Source organism: Hemitrygon akajei, chromosome 31 (genome assembly GCF_048418815.1).
Source record: "Hemitrygon akajei chromosome 31, sHemAka1.3, whole genome shotgun sequence".
NCBI lineage: Eukaryota > Metazoa > Chordata > Chondrichthyes > Myliobatiformes > Dasyatidae > Hemitrygon > Hemitrygon akajei.
The window spans coordinates 1,968,319-1,984,689 of record NC_133154.1 but is presented as its reverse complement, the minus strand read 5'-3'; the positions used below and the strand labels follow the sequence as shown (position 1 = coordinate 1,984,689).

Here is a 16,371-nt window from a genome sequence, read left to right as displayed (position 1 = left end):
CAGTGTAGCAGACCATAGACAGACCAAAGTATCCCAGTGTAGCAGACCATAGACAGGCCAAAGGACCCCAGTGTAGCAGACCATAGACAGGCCAAAGGACCACAGTGTAGCAGACCATAGACAGGCCAAAGGATTCCGGTGTAGCAGATGGTAGACAGGCCAAAGGACCCCAGTGTAGCAGGCGGTAGACAGACCAAAGTATCCCAGTGTAGCAGACCGTAGACAGGCCAAAGTATCCCAGTGTAGCAGACCATAGACAGGCCAAAGTATCCCAGTGTAGCAGACCATAGACAGGCCAAAGGATTCCGGTGTAGCAGACGGTAGACAGGCCAAAGGACCCCAGTGTAGCAGGCGGTAGACAGGCCAAAGGATCCCAGTGTAGCAGACCATAGACAGGCCAAAGTATCCCAGTGTAGCAGACCATAGACAGACCAAAGTATCCCACTGTAGCAGACCATAGACAGACCAAAGTATCCCAGTGTAGCAGACCATAGACAGGCCAAAGGATTCCGGTGTAGCAGACGGTAGACAGGCCAAAGGACCCCAGTGTAGCAGGCGGTAGACAGGCCAAAGGATCCCAGTGTAGCAGACCATAGACAGGCCAAAGGATCCCAGTGTAGCAGGCCATAGACAGACCAAAGTATCCCAGTGTAGCAGACCATAGACAGGCCAAAGGATCCCAGTGTAGCAGACCATAGACAGACCAAAGGATCCCAGTATGACAGGCCAAAGGATCACAGTGTGACAGGCGGTAGACAGGTCAAAGGACCCCAGTGTAGCAGACCATAGACAGACCAAAGTATCCCAGTGTAGCAGACCATAGACAGGCCAAAGTATCCCAGTGTAGCAGACCATAGACAGGCCAAAGTATCCCAGTGTAGCAGACCATAGAGAGGCCAAAGTATCCCAGTGTAGCAGACCATAGACAGACCAAAGGATTCCAGTGTAGCAGACCATAGACAGGCCAAAGGACCCCAGTGTAGCAGACCATAGACAGGCCAAAGGACCCCAGTGTAGCAGACCATAGACAGGCCAAAGGACCCCAGTGTGACAGGCGGTAGACAGGCCAAAGGACCCCAGTGTGACAGGCGGTAGACAGGCCAAAGGACCCCAGTGTGACAGGCGGTAGACAGGCCAAAGGACCCCAGTGTGACAGGCGGTAGACAGGCCAAAGGACCCCAGTGTGGCAGGCGGTAGACAGGCCAAAGGACCCCAGTGTGACAGGCGGTAGACAGGCCAAAGGACCCCAGTGTGGCAGGCGGTAGACAGGCCAAAGGACCCCAGTGTGACAGGTGGTAGACAGGCCAAAGGATCCCATTGTAGCAGACCGTAGACAGGCCAAAGGATCCCAGTGTAGCAGACCATAGACAGGCCAAAGGACCCCAGTGTGACAGGTGGTAGACAGGCCAAAGGATCCCAGTGTGACAGGCGGTAGACAGACCAAAGGATCCCAGTGTAGCAGACCATAGACAGGCCAAAGGATCCCAGTGTGACAGGCCATAGACAGACCAAAGGATCCCAGTGTGACAGGCGGTAGACAGACCAAAGGATCCCAGTGTGACAGGCGGTAGACAGACCAAAGGATCCCAGTGTAGCAGACCATAGACAGACCAAAGGATCTCAGTGTAGCAGACCATAGACAGACCAAAGGACCCCAGTGTGACAGGCGGTAGACAGGCCAAAGGACCCCAGTGTGACAGGCGGTAGACAGGCCAAAGGACACCAGTGTGGCAGGCGGTAGACAGACCAAAGGATCCCAGTGTAGCAGACCATAGACAGGCCAAAGGATCCCAGTGTAGCAGACCATAGATAGACCAAAGGATCCCAGAGTAGCAGACCATAGACAGACCAAAGGATCCCAGTGTGACAGGCCAAAGGACCCCAGTGTGACAGGCGGTAGACAGGCCAAAGGACCCCAGTGTAGCAGACCATAGACAGGCCAAAGGACCCCAGTGTAGCAGACCATAGACAGGCCAAAGGACCCCGGTGTAGCAGACCGTAGACAGGCCAAAGGATTCCGGTTTAGCAGACGGTAGACAGGCCAAAGGACCCCAGTGTAGCAGGCGGTAGACAGGCCAAAGGATCCCAGTGTAGCAGACCATAGACAGGCCAACGGATCCCAGTGTAGCAGGCCATAGACAGACCAAAGTATCCCAGTGTAGCAGACCATAGACAGGCCAAAGTATCCCAGTGTAGCAGACCATAGAGAGGCCAAAGTATCCCAGTGTAGCAGACCATAGACAGACCAAAGGATCCCAGTGTAGCAGACAATAGACAGACCAAAGGACCCCAGTGTGACAGGCGGTAGACAGACCAAAGGATTCCAGCGTAGCAGATCATAGACAGGGCAAAGGACCCCAGTGTAGCAGACCATAGACAGGCCAAAGTACCCCAGTGTGACAGGCGGTAGACAGGCCAAAGGACCCCAGTGTGACAGGCGGTAGACAGGCCAAAGGACCCCAGTGTGGCAGGCGGTAGACAGGCCAAAGGACCCCAGTGTAGCAGACCGTAGACAGGCCAAAGGATCCCACTGTAGCAGACCATAGACAGGCCAAAGGATCCCAGTGTTGCAGACCATAGACAGACCAAAGGATCCCAGTATGACAGGCCAAAGGACCCCAGTGTGACAGGTGGTAGACAGGCCAAAGGATCCCAGTGTGACAGGCCGTAGACAGACCAAAGGATCCCAGTGTGTCAGGCGGTAGACAGACCAAAGGATCCCAGTGTAGCAGACCATAGACAGGCCAAAGGATTCCGGTGTAGCAGACCATAGACAGGCCAAAGGATTCCGGTGTAGCAGACAGTAGACAGGCCAAAGGACCCCAGTGTAGCAGGCGGTAGACAGGCCAAAGGATCCCAGTGTAGCAGACCATAGACAGGCCAACGGATCCCAGTGTAGCAGACCATAGACAGGCCAAAGTATCCCAGTGTAGCAGACCATAGACAGGCCAAAGTATCCCAGTGTAGCAGACCATAGAGAGGCCAAAGTATCCCAGTGTAGCAGACCATAGACAGACCAAAGGACCCCAGTGTAGCAGACCATAGACAGACCAAAGTATCCCAGTGTAGCAGACCATAGACAGGCCAAAGTATCCCAGTGTAGCAGACCATAGACAGGCCAAAGTATCCCAGTGTAGCAGACCATAGAGAGGCCAAAGTATCCCAGTGTAGCAGACCATAGACAGACCAAAGGATTCCAGTGTAGCAGACCATAGACAGGCCAAAGGACCCCAGTGTAGCAGACCATAGACAGGCCAAAGGACCCCAGTGTAGCAGACCATAGACAGGCCAAAGGACCCCAGTGTGACAGGCGGTAGACAGGCCAAAGGACCCCAGTGTGACAGGCGGTAGACAGGCCAAAGGACCCCAGTGTGACAGGCGGTAGACAGGCCAAAGGACCCCAGTGTGACAGGCGGTAGACAGGCCAAAGGACCCCAGTGTGGCAGGCGGTAGACAGGCCAAAGGACCCCAGTGTGACAGGCGGTAGACAGGCCAAAGGACCCCAGTGTGGCAGGCGGTAGACAGGCCAAAGGATCCCATTGTAGCAGACCGTAGACAGGCCAAAGGATCCCATTGTAGCAGACCGTAGACAGGCCAAAGGATCCCAGTGTAGCAGACCATAGACAGGCCAAAGGACCCCAGTGTGACAGGTGGTAGACAGGCCAAAGGATCCCAGTGTGACAGGCGGTAGACAGACCAAAGGATCCCAGTGTAGCAGACCATAGACAGGCCAAAGGATCCCAGTGTGACAGGCCATAGACAGACCAAAGGATCCCAGTGTGACAGGCGGTAGACAGACCAAAGGATCCCAGTGTGACAGGCGGTAGACAGACCAAAGGATCCCAGTGTAGCAGACCATAGACAGACCAAAGGATCTCAGTGTAGCAGACCATAGACAGACCAAAGGACCCCAGTGTGACAGGCGGTAGACAGGCCAAAGGACCCCAGTGTGACAGGCGGTAGACAGGCCAAAGGACACCAGTGTGGCAGGCGGTAGACAGACCAAAGGATCCCAGTGTAGCAGACCATAGACAGGCCAAAGGATCCCAGTGTAGCAGACCATAGATAGACCAAAGGATCCCAGAGTAGCAGACCATAGACAGACCAAAGGATCCCAGTGTGACAGGCCAAAGGACCCCAGTGTGACAGGCGGTAGACAGGCCAAAGGACCCCAGTGTAGCAGACCATAGACAGGCCAAAGGACCCCAGTGTAGCAGACCATAGACAGGCCAAAGGACCCCGGTGTAGCAGACCGTAGACAGGCCAAAGGATTCCGGTGTAGCAGACGGTAGACAGGCCAAAGGACCCCAGTGTAGCAGGCGGTAGACAGGCCAAAGGATCCCAGTGTAGCAGACCATAGACAGGCCAACGGATCCCAGTGTAGCAGGCCATAGACAGACCAAAGTATCCCAGTGTAGCAGACCATAGACAGGCCAAAGTATCCCAGTGTAGCAGACCATAGAGAGGCCAAAGTATCCCAGTGTAGCAGACCATAGACAGACCAAAGGATCCCAGTGTAGCAGACAATAGACAGACCAAAGGACCCCAGTGTGACAGGCGGTAGACAGACCAAAGGATTCCAGCGTAGCAGATCATAGACAGGGCAAAGGACCCCAGTGTAGCAGACCATAGACAGGCCAAAGTACCCCAGTGTGACAGGCGGTAGACAGGCCAAAGGACCCCAGTGTGACAGGCGGTAGACAGGCCAAAGGACCCCAGTGTGGCAGGCGGTAGACAGGCCAAAGGACCCCAGTGTAGCAGACCGTAGACAGGCCAAAGGATCCCACTGTAGCAGACCATAGACAGGCCAAAGGATCCCAGTGTTGCAGACCATAGACAGACCAAAGGATCCCAGTATGACAGGCCAAAGGACCCCAGTGTGACAGGTGGTAGACAGGCCAAAGGATCCCAGTGTGACAGGCCGTAGACAGACCAAAGGATCCCAGTGTGTCAGGCGGTAGACAGACCAAAGGATCCCAGTGTAGCAGACCATAGACAGGCCAAAGGATTCCGGTGTAGCAGACCATAGACAGGCCAAAGGATTCCGGTGTAGCAGACAGTAGACAGGCCAAAGGACCCCAGTGTAGCAGGCGGTAGACAGGCCAAAGGATCCCAGTGTAGCAGACCATAGACAGGCCAACGGATCCCAGTGTAGCAGACCATAGACAGGCCAAAGTATCCCAGTGTAGCAGACCATAGACAGGCCAAAGTATCCCAGTGTAGCAGACCATAGAGAGGCCAAAGTATCCCAGTGTAGCAGACCATAGACAGACCAAAGGATCCCAGTGTAGCAGACCATAGACAGACCAAAGGATCCCAGTGTAGCAGACAATAGACAGACCAAAGGACCCCAGTGTGACAGGCGGTAGACAGACCAAAGGATTCCAGTGTAGCAGACCATAGACAGGCCAAAGGACCCCAGTGTAGCAGACCATAGACAGGCCAAAGGACCCCAGTGTGACAGGCGGTAGACAGGCCAAAGGACCCCAGTGTGACAGGCGGTAGAGAGGCCAAAGGACCCCAGTGTGACAGGCGGTAGACAGGCCAAAGGACCCCAGTGTGGCAGGCGGTAGACAGGCCAAAGGACCCCAGTGTGACAGGCGGTAGACAGGCCAAAGGACCCCAGTGTGACAGGCGGTAGACAGGCCAAAGGACCCCAGTGTGGCAGGCGGTAGACAGGCCAAAGGACCCCAGTGTGGCAGGCGGTAGACAGGCCAAAGGACCCCAGTGTGACAGGTGGTAGACAGGCCAAAGGATCCCATTGTAGCAGACCGTAGACAGGCCAAAGGATCCCAGTGTAGCAGACCATAGACAGGCCAAAGGACCCCAGTGTGACAGGTGGTAGACAGGCCAAAGGATCCCAGTGTGACAGGCGGTAGACAGACCAAAGGATCCCAGTGTAGCAGACCATAGACAGGCCAACGGATCCCAGTGTAGCAGACCATAGACAGACCAAAGTATCCCAGTGTAGCAGACCATAGACAGGCCAAAGTATCCCAGTGTAGCAGACCATATACAGACCAAAGGACCCCAGTGTGACAGGCGGTAGACAGACCAAAGGATTCCAGTGTAGCAGATCATAGACAGGGCAAAGGACCCCAGTGTAGCAGACCATAGACAGGCCAAAGTACCCCAGTGTGACAGGCGGTAGACAGGCCAAAGGACCCCAGTGTGACAGGCGGTAGACAGGCCAAAGGACCCCAGTGTGGCAGGCGGTAGACAGGCCAAAGGACCCCAGTGTAGCAGACAATAGACAGACCAAAGGACCCCAGTGTGACAGGCGGTAGACAGGCCAAAGGATCCCAGTGTAGCAGACCGTAGACAGGCCAAAGGACCCCAGTGTAGCAGACCGTAGACAGGCCAAAGGACCCCAGTGTAGCAGACCGTAGACAGGCCAAAGGATCCCAGTGTTGCAGACCATAGACAGACCAAAGGATCCCAGTGTAGCAGACCATAGACAGACCAAAGGATCCCAGTATGACAGGCCAAAGGACCCCAGTGTGACAGGTGGTAGACAGGCCAAAGGATCCCAGTGTGACAGGCCGTAGACAGACCAAAGGATCCCAGTGTGTCAGGCGGTAGACAGATCAAAGGATCCCAGTGTAGCAGACCATAGACAGGCCAAAGGATCCCAGTGTGACAGGCCATAGACAGACCAAAGGATCCCAGTGTGACAGGCGGTAGACAGACCAAAGGATCCCAGTGTGACAGGCGGTAGACAGACCAAAGGATCCCAGTGTAGCAGACCATAGACAGACCAAAGGATCTCAGTGTAGCAGACCATAGACAGACCAAAGGACCCCAGTGTGACAGGCGGTAGACAGGCCAAAGGACCCCAGTGTGACAGGCGGTAGACAGGCCAAAGGACCCCAATGTGGCAGGCGGGAGACAGGCCAAAGGACCCCAGTGTGACAGGTGGTAGACAGGCCAAAGGATCCCAGTGTAGCAGACCGTAGACAGGCCAAAGGATCCCAATGAAGCAGACCATAGACAGGCCAAAGGATCCCAGTGTTGCAGACCATAGACAGACCAAAGGATCTCAGTGTAGCAGACCATAGACAGACCAAAGGACCCCAGTGTGACAGGCGGTAGACAGGCCAAAGGACCCCAGTGTGACAGGCGGTAGACAGGCCACAGGATCCCAGTGTAGCAGGCAGTAGACAGGCCAAATGATCCCAGTGTAGCAGACCGTAGACAGGCCAAAGGACCCCAGTGTAGCAGACTGTAGACAGGCCAAAGGATCCCAGTGTGACAGGCCATAGACAGACCAAGGAATCTCAGTGTAGCAGGCCATAGACAGGCCAAAGGATCCCAGTGTAGCAGACCATAGACAGGCCAAAGGACCCCAGTGTGACAGGCGGTAGACAGGCTAAAGGATCCCAGTGTAGCAGACCATAGACAGACCAAAGGATGTCAGTGTAGCAGACCATAGACAGACCAAAGGACCCCAGTGTGACAGGCGGTAGACAGGCCAAAGGACCCCAGTGTGACAGGCGGTAGACAGGCCAAAGGACCCCAATGTGGCAGGCGGGAGACAGGCCAAAGGATCCCAGTGTAGCAGACCATAGACAGGTCAAAGGACCCCAGTGTAGCAGACCATAGACAGGCCAAAGGACCCCACTGTGACAGGCGGTAGACAGGCCACAGGATCCCAGTGTAGCAGGCGGTAGACAGGCCAAAGGATCCCAGTGTAGCAGACCGTAGACAGACCAAAGGATCCCAGTGTGACAGGTGGTAGACAGGCCAAAGGACCCCAGTGTGACAGGCGGTAGACAGGCTAAAGGATCACAGTGTGACAGGCGGTAGACAGGCCAAAGGACCCCAGTGTGACAGGCGGTAGACAGGCCAAAGGACCCCAGTGTGACAGGCGGTAGACAGGCCAAAGGACCCCAGTGTGACAGGTGCTAGACAGGCCAAAGGACCCCAGTGTGACAGGAGGTAGACAGGCCAAAGGATCCCAGTGTAGCAGACCGTAGACAGGCCAAAGGATCCCAGTGTAGCAGACCGTAGACAGGCCAAAGGACCCCAGTGTAGCAGACCGTAGACAGGCCAAAGGACCCCAGTGTAGCAGACCGTAGACAGGCCAAAGGATCCCAGTGTTGCAGACCATAGACAGACCAAAGGATCCCTGTGTAGCAGACCATAGACAGACCAAAGGATCCCAGTATGACAGGCCAAAGGACCCCAGTGTGACAGGTGGTAGACAGGCCAAAGGATCCCAGTGTGACAGGCCGTAGACAGACCAAAGGATCCCAGTGTGTCAGGCGGTAGACAGATCAAAGGATCCCAGTGTAGCAGACCATAGACAGGCCAAAGGATCCCAGTGTGACAGGCCATAGACAGACCAAAGGATCCCAGTGTGACAGGCGGTAGACAGACCAAAGGATCCCAGTGTGACAGGCGGTAGACAGACCAAAGGATCCCAGTGTAGCAGACCATAGACAGACCAAAGGATCTCAGTGTAGCAGACCATAGACAGACCAAAGGACCCCAGTGTGACAGGCGGTAGACAGGCCAAAGGACCCCAGTGTGACAGGCGGTAGACAGGCCAAAGGACCCCAATGTGGCAGGTGGGAGACAGGCCAAAGGACCCCAGTGTGACAGGTGGTAGACAGGCCAAAGGATCCCAGTGTAGCAGACCGTAGACAGGCCAAAGGATCCCAATGAAGCAGACCATAGACAGGCCAAAGGATCCCAGTGTTGCAGACCATAGACAGACCAAAGGATCTCAGTGTAGCAGACCATAGACAGACCAAAGGACCCCAGTGTGACAGGCGGTAGACAGGCCAAAGGACCCCAGTGTGACAGGCGGTAGACAGGCCACAGGATCCCAGTGTAGCAGGCAGTAGACAGGCCAAATGATCCCAGTGTAGCAGACCGTAGACAGGCCAAAGGACCCCAGTGTAGCAGACCGTAGACAGGCCAAAGGATCCCAGTGTGACAGGCCATAGACAGACCAAGGAATCTCAGTGTAGCAGGCCATAGACAGGCCAAAGGATCCCAGTGTAGCAGACCGTAGACAGACCAAAGGATCCCAGTGTAGCAGTCCATAGACAGGCCAAAGGATCCCAGTGTAGCAGACCATAGACAGACCAAAGGATCCCAGTGTAGCAGACCATAGACAGACCAAAGGATCCCAGTATGACAGGCCAAAGGACCCCAGTGTGACAGGTGGTAGACAGGCCAAAGGATCCCAGTGTAGCAGACCATAGACAGACCAAAGGATCCCAGTGTAGCGGACCATAGACAGGCCAAAGGACCCCAGTGTGACAGGCGGTAGAGAGGCTAAAGGGTCACAGTGTGACAGGCGTTAGACAGGCCAAAGGACCCCAGTGTGACATGCGGTAGACAGGCCAAAGGACCCCAGTGTGGCAGGCGGTAGACAGGCCAAAGGACCCCAGTGTAGCAGGCCATAGACAGACCAAAGGATCTCAGTGTAGCAGGCCATAGACAGACCAAAGGATCCCAGTGTGACAGGTGGTAGACAGGCCAAAGGACCCCAGTGTGACAGGCGGTAGACAGGCTAAAGGATCACAGTGTGACAGGCGGTAGACAGGCCAAAGGACCCCAGTGTGACAGGTGGTAGACAGGCCAAAGGACCCCAGTGTGATAGGCGGTAGACAGGCCAAAGGACCCCAGTGTGACAGGCGGTAGACAGGCCAAAGGATCCCAGTGTAGCAGACCGTAGACAGGCCAAAGGATCCCAGTGTAGCAGACCGTAGACAGGCCAAAGGACCCCAGTGTAGCAGACCATAGACAGGCTAAAGGATCCCAGTGTAGCAGGCGGTAGACAGGCCAAAGGATCCCAGTGTAGCAGACCGTAGACAGGCCAAAGGATCCCAGTGTAGCAGACCATAGACAGACCAAAGGATCCCAGTGTGACAGGCCAAAGGATCCCAGTGTAGCAGACCATAGACAGGCCAAAGGATCCCAGTGTAGCAGTCCATAGACAGACCAAAGGATCCCAGTATGACAGGCCAAAGGATCCCAGTGTAGCAGACCATAGACAGGCCACAGGATCCCAGTGTAGCAGACCATAGACAGGCCAAAGGATCCCAGTATGACAGGCCAAAGGACCCCAGTGTGACAGGTGGTAGACAGGCCAAAGGATCCCAGTGTAGCAGACCATAGACAGACCAAAGGATCCCAGTGTAGCAGACCATAGACAGACCAAAGGATCCCAGTGTAGCAGACAATAGACAGGCCAAAGGACCCCAGTGTGACAGGCGGTAGACAGACCAAAGGATCCCAGTGTAGCAGACCATAGACAGACCAAAGGATCCCAGTGTAGCAGACCATAGACAGGCCAAAGGACCCCAGTGTGACAGGCGGTAGAGAGGCCAAAGGACCCCAGTGTGACAGGCGGTAGACAGGCCAAAGGATCACAGTGTGACAGGCGGTAGACAGGCCAAAGTACCCCATTGTGACAGGCGGTAGACAGGCCAAAGGACCCCAGTGTGACAGGCGGTAGACAGGCCAAAGGATCCCAGTGTAGCACACCGTAGACAGACCAAAGGATCCCAGTGTAGCAGACCATAAGACAGGCCAAAGGATCCCAGTGTAGCAGACCATAGACAGACCAAAGGACCCCAGTGTAGCAGGCGGTAGACAGACCAAAGGATCCCAGTGTGACAGGCGGTAGACAGGTCAAAGGACCCCAGTGTAGCAGGCCATAGACAGACCAAAGGACCCCAGTGTAGCAGACCATAGACAGGCCAAAGGACCCCACTGTGACAGGCGGTAGACAGGCCACAGGATCCCAGTTTAGCAGTCGGTAAACAGACCAAAGGATCCCAGTGTAGCAGTCGGTAAACAGACCAAAGGATCCCAATGTGACAGGCGGTAGACAGGTCAAAGAACCCCAGTGTGACAGGCGGTATCGAGGCCGAAGGACCCCAGTGTAGCATACCATAGACAGGCTAAAGGACCCCAGTGTGGTAGGCTGCAGATAGGCCAAAGAGCACGGGGTAGCATGTTGCAGATGGGTCAGAGAATCCGGTGTGCAGGATATAGATGGGCCAAGAATGTGGGATTGGAAGCTGCAGAAAGGCCGATAGGCCCGAGGTTTGTGGTTTACAGTGGGCTTTCGGAGCAAGGTGGCTGCAGACGGGTGAATGGCCTGCTCAGTCTGCAGTGGTGCCTAACATCTCAGTCACTGTCTCTCTCTCTCTCTTTCTCTCTCCAGCAGCACCAGGGCAGCCAGCCCCCTCACATATCGAATACGCCGGGCCAGCAGAGCCTTTACCATGCCACGTTGACCCCCACCCCACCGTCCATCACACCCGCCCCCAATCCCCAGTCCCCACAGACGAGTTTCCCACAGCAGGCTGTCTACGCCATCCACCCCCACCAGCAGCTGCAGCACGGGTACACCAACATGGCACACGTCACGCAGGTGGGCACCTGTCTTTCTGTCTGCGCGTGTGCGCATCTTTGTGTGAAGTAAATAAATTGTACTGTGTGTATGTGGAAATGCACACATCCCTGTGTCTGCATGCATTTTATTGGTTGTTACGTACCCGTGGGTATCTTGTACTTGTCACGTGACAGTGGTGTTGAAGCTTTTCTGGACTTAATGTAGTGGTCTTGTGATAGTGGAGTGACGTCACTTTCCTGCCAGTAGAGGTCATGTGACCCTGCCTCACTTTTTTTATGTTACGGATTCAGCAACAATAAATATATAAGTGAGGCAGGGTTTTTATAACAAACAAAGTGTTTACTAAACACTGAAAAACAAACCCCCCCAAAAGTAAACAAACCACTAACGTAACCGGAAATCAGCTGCTGTGCGGCAGCTTAAACAGTTCATAAAGGAATAAAGCAAAAACAGTTCTTAAAGCGATGTTGCAAAAACAGTTCTTCAAAGTAATACAAGTTCAAAATGCTTACAGTCCATTAAAAGAGAGACTTTTTAGACCATTTAAATTCTCTTTCACGTCGTGTTGCTGCGGTTCCCAGTTGAACTATACTTTTCCCGAAGAATTTACGGAGATGAAAATGAAGCGGCTTAAAGGCACGGACCTTTCCTTTACAAAACTGTACCCAACCCTTTCTGCTATTATTGCAGGGGTTAGCACGGGGACAGCCAACGAATTCCTTCCGAATGAGGATCAAACCTGATCAAGGTCAAACCTGTTTCACCGTTGAAATCGACTTTCCTCAATCTTTTAACTCCCGAACACCGATCTTCACTCTCCACTGACTTTTAAGTGGCAGTATTATTAAGAAACTGCCGGCAATGACCTTTTAAACTTTAGACATTAAATAAAACTCCATCTTTCAATGGAACTGCGTCATAATATTCGACCACGCAGTAGCGTGGAGTCAAAATGCCAAATCCAGCCACGAACTGCCCCTCCTCACAGGGAAGGGTCCTCCTTTTATACCCTGTAAAGAAAAAAACCTGTCACATGACTTCTACTGGCAGGAAAGTGACGTCACTCCACCATCACAAGTCCAGTACAGCTTCAACACCACTGTCACGTGACAAGTACAAGATACCCACCGGTACGTAACATTGGTGAACATGTGTCAATACGTAAACACGTGCATCTCTGCTCGCATGTACAGTAAATGTGTTCTACATGCCCGTGTGTGTGAACGCAGGATCTTTCAGTTACAGTGGCGCGTGACCCCCTTCTCCTCAGTCCCTCCATTTTTACACTCCTATTCCCTCCCACCTCACTGCCCTCATTTTCCCCTTTACTTCAGTCTCACTCCCTTTCTCCTTGCCCCACCCTTGTTTGCCCTTCTTTCCCTGACTACCCCTTCCCCTGGTCTCTTAACCAACCAACCCCCCCCCCAACCCATTCTACCCCTATCTCTCCCTGAGCCTATTGACCTCTCTCGTCTCCCTCCACCCCTTAGGCCCACGTGCAGTCAGGCATGGCTGGACCCCACCACCACCCTGGAGCCTCGCACCACACGCAGGTGATGCTGCTGCCAGCTCCACAGACACATGGACATGGGGGTCCCACCCAGCAGGGCGCCCCCCACAGCGGTGTCCCGGCCATGTCTGCCAATGCCACCACTCACTACACCTACATCGGGCATCCCCAAGGTAAGGGAGAGAGGGAGTGCAGGGAGTCTCACCCTGTGTCTGACCCATGGAGTATGTGATGAAATGATGCTGAGTGAGCGTTATCCTGTGGCTGACTGTAGGAGTGTTTGATGAGATGGTATTGGTTTTCTGTATCTGACTTCAGGAGTGTGTGACAGGATGGTGTGGAGGGAGCTTCACTGTGTGTTTGACCCTGGAAGCATGTGATAGAACAGTGTGGAGGAATCCTCACCCTGTGTATGACCCTGGGAATGTGCGATGGGACTGTATAAAGGGAGCTTCATTCTGTGTCTGACCCTGGGAATGTGCGATGGGACTGTATAGAGGGAGCTTCATTCTGTGTCTGACCCTGGGAATGTGCGATGGGACTGTATAGAGGGAGCTTCATTCTGTGTCTGACCCTGGGAATGTGCGATGGGACTGTATAGAGGGAGCTTCATTCTGTGTCTGACCCTGGGAATGTGCGATGGGACTGTATAGAGGGAGCTTCATTCTGTGTCTGACCCATTCTCCTTTCTCTGCAGTGCCTGTGCAGACCCACCAGCAGCCGCTGTTCCATCCACAGGGGAACTGAGGGCTTCCATAAGCCCGCTTCGCGCCGGCACGGAGCCAGTGACTGGGGATGGGCCTCCTCGTGGCTTGCCAGAATCCCTCCCCACTGCCCGGAGTGAGCCGTGCTTCCCGATCCTTTCAGTCCCCTCCCTTTCTCCCTCCTTGAGCCAGTGGGAGGCTGATTCCTGCCCTCCAGCAAGACTGAGCTGCTCCGGGTCAGGAGGAATGGAGACGGGAAGTTGTCAGCAATCAGTGGGGGCATGGTGGAGCAGATGGTAACTGCTAAACTACACCTTCGCATCCCTCCTTTTCCCCTTCCTCTTCACCCAAACCAACTGTCCATCTTTGCTTCTCTGATCCCAATGGTCCACCCCTCCCACATCCCCTTCTTACCGCACTCATCTCTCCTCTCCCTTCTCTGATCTCTCCACCCCTTCTGCCTTCTTCCACCTTCGCTACTGCTCCACTCCCTTAACTTTGTTGCACCCCCGCCCTCTCTCTCTGCCACTTTCCCATCTCACCCCCTCTTCCCCCTCCCTGTCGCAAGCCCCTCTCTCTCCATCACATTCTTGTCTCAACCCCCTTCCCCCCCTTCCTCTGCTGCCCCTATTCTCTCTGTCACTCACCCCACCCTTTCCATCACTCAGCCGGTTCCCCTTTCGTCATTCCCCCTTCTATTGCCTTCTCTTTCTATCCAACTTGTGTCTCTATCACTATCTCTCTCCCTCTCTCTGTTTACAACTTGCAAGGTGGATTTAAGGACACCCTTTTACTTTATATTAAATAACCAGAAAAAAGCTTTAAAAAAAAAATAAAAATGTAAACTAATTAAATGACTTCACGAGTTTCACTGAATGATAGGGCAATCCCAGGTCAGAACTCCCTGTTCTAGGGTTTGTGCTTCAGATCAAGCGGTGTCTTGGGACTGTGTCTAAACTCCCCCCCCCCCCCCCCTCTCCCTACTGGCCTTCGTCTTGCCTTTTACAGGAAGGGAGTGGAAAGTGGGAGTCCCAGATTGTCCAGACCCTATCTGCTCAGATCAGTGGAAGTTTATTTTGTGATTCCTGCCTCATATCTTTATGATACTACAATATTCTACTATTGACAGTATTTACAGATATGGCTTCAAATAATGATGCATGCAGCATATCTATCACACCCTCAAGCCTCTGTGATTCCCGAAAACCATGTACCCTCAACCCCGAAATGTACCTGGTGAGTAGAGGAGGGGTGAGCGTGGAACCAGAATGGAAAAAGAGGAACAAGGGGAGAGAAATTCTATAAGTTTGAGAAATCGATGTTCATACCTTCAGATTAGAGGCTACCCAGACGGAATACAAGTGTTGCTCCCCCAACCAGCATCTGGCCTCATTGCGGCAGTCGGGGAGGCCATTGGGGTTGAATTAGAACAGGTGGCCACCAGGAGGCTTTGGCTGTTGCAGGTGATCATTCAGAGAGAAAGGGCATGGCAGGTCAGTCTTGTTTCAGAAAGGGGCTGAGATCACTCCCTGTCCACACACCTGTAACTGTGCAGCATTACACTGCCTCTTCCCAGCCACTGGCTCTGTGAACCAACTTCTATGAAAGAACTGCCCCATGTAACTTTTTCTGCCCTGGGTTTGTGGCGTAAAGTGGACCAGCTTTGCCTTAAGACCGCTACCAGTTGTGTGGGCAACGGAGACAAGGAAAGTCACGGTGCACAAGAGAGATTCGTACAAGAATTGGCAGCAGGTATCACAAAATGGTGACTTGTCATAGAGTCATGAAACAGGTCCTTTGACCCATCTATTGCACATTGACTTGCCTAGTCTCATTGACCTACATCTAGACCCATATGGCTCCAGTCCCCTCCCTGTCCAAACTTCTCAAGTGTTGAAGTTGAAACTGCATCCACCACTTCCACTGGCAGTTCATTCCACACTTGCGCAACCTGCTGAGTGAAGAAGTTCCCCCTCAGGATCCCTTACAATATTTTACCATTCACTCTGTTTTTCTAGACTCACCCTTCCTGAGAGGAAAGTGCAAACATTTCACCCTGTCTATACCCCTGATTTTGTATACCTTTGTAAGATCTCCCCGCATTCTCTTATGTTTTGGGGAATAAAGTCCTGACCTATTCAACCTTATAAATCAGGTCTTGGCAACATCAAGTAAACTTTATCTGCACTCTAAAGCTTAATATCATTACTGTTATTAGGTGACCAGGACTGCACACAATGCTCCAAATTCGGCCTCAAGAACATCTTGAACAACTTCAGTGCAACATCTCAAATGTTGTACTCAATGCCTTAATTTCGAAGTCTCTCTCTAAGACCCTATCTACCTGTGATGCTATCTACAAGGAATTATGGATCTGCATTTCACAAATCCTTTATTCTACACAAACCTCTGCATTAAATTCATTGGTCATTTTTCAGCCTATTTTCCCAGCAAGACCAGAGAGGGTAAGGGATCAGAAGGAGCGAAAGAACGGAAGAGACAGGAACACAATGTTACAGCACAGTACAGGCTCTTAAACCTACATTGTGCTGACAATTTTTAAAAAACTTTAAGATTAATCTGCAAACACAGGGAAATCAGCAGATGCTGGAAATTCAAACAACACACACAAAATGCTGGTGGAACACAGCAGGCCAGGCAGCATCTATAGGAGGAAGCACTGTCGACGTTTCGGCCCGAAATGGCTGCCTGGCCTGCTGTGTTCCACCAGCATTTTGTGTGTGTTGTTTTAAGATTAATCTAATTCTTGTCTTTCACAT

General features: G+C 53.2%; 1 protein-coding gene across 5 annotated transcripts in view; it reads left to right on the top strand.

The window, feature by feature from the left end:
- atxn2l (ataxin 2-like) overlaps window positions 1-14,445 on the top strand; it is a 59,086-nt gene extending 44,641 nt beyond the window's left edge. For 3 of the 5 annotated variants that reach the window (XM_073033408.1, XM_073033407.1, XM_073033405.1), the window contains exons 20-22: window positions 11,186-11,395; window positions 12,868-13,060; window positions 13,585-14,445. In XM_073033408.1, coding sequence (XP_072889509.1) covers window positions 11,186-11,395; window positions 12,868-13,060; window positions 13,585-13,634 — 453 coding nt within the window. In that variant the 3' untranslated portion in view covers window positions 13,635-14,445. The remainder of the gene's footprint in view (window positions 1-11,185; window positions 11,396-12,867; window positions 13,061-13,584) is intronic. The other 2 variants (XM_073033406.1, XM_073033409.1) reach the window with 2 other exon arrangements.
- The last annotated feature ends 1,926 nt before the right edge of the window (window positions 14,446-16,371 follow it).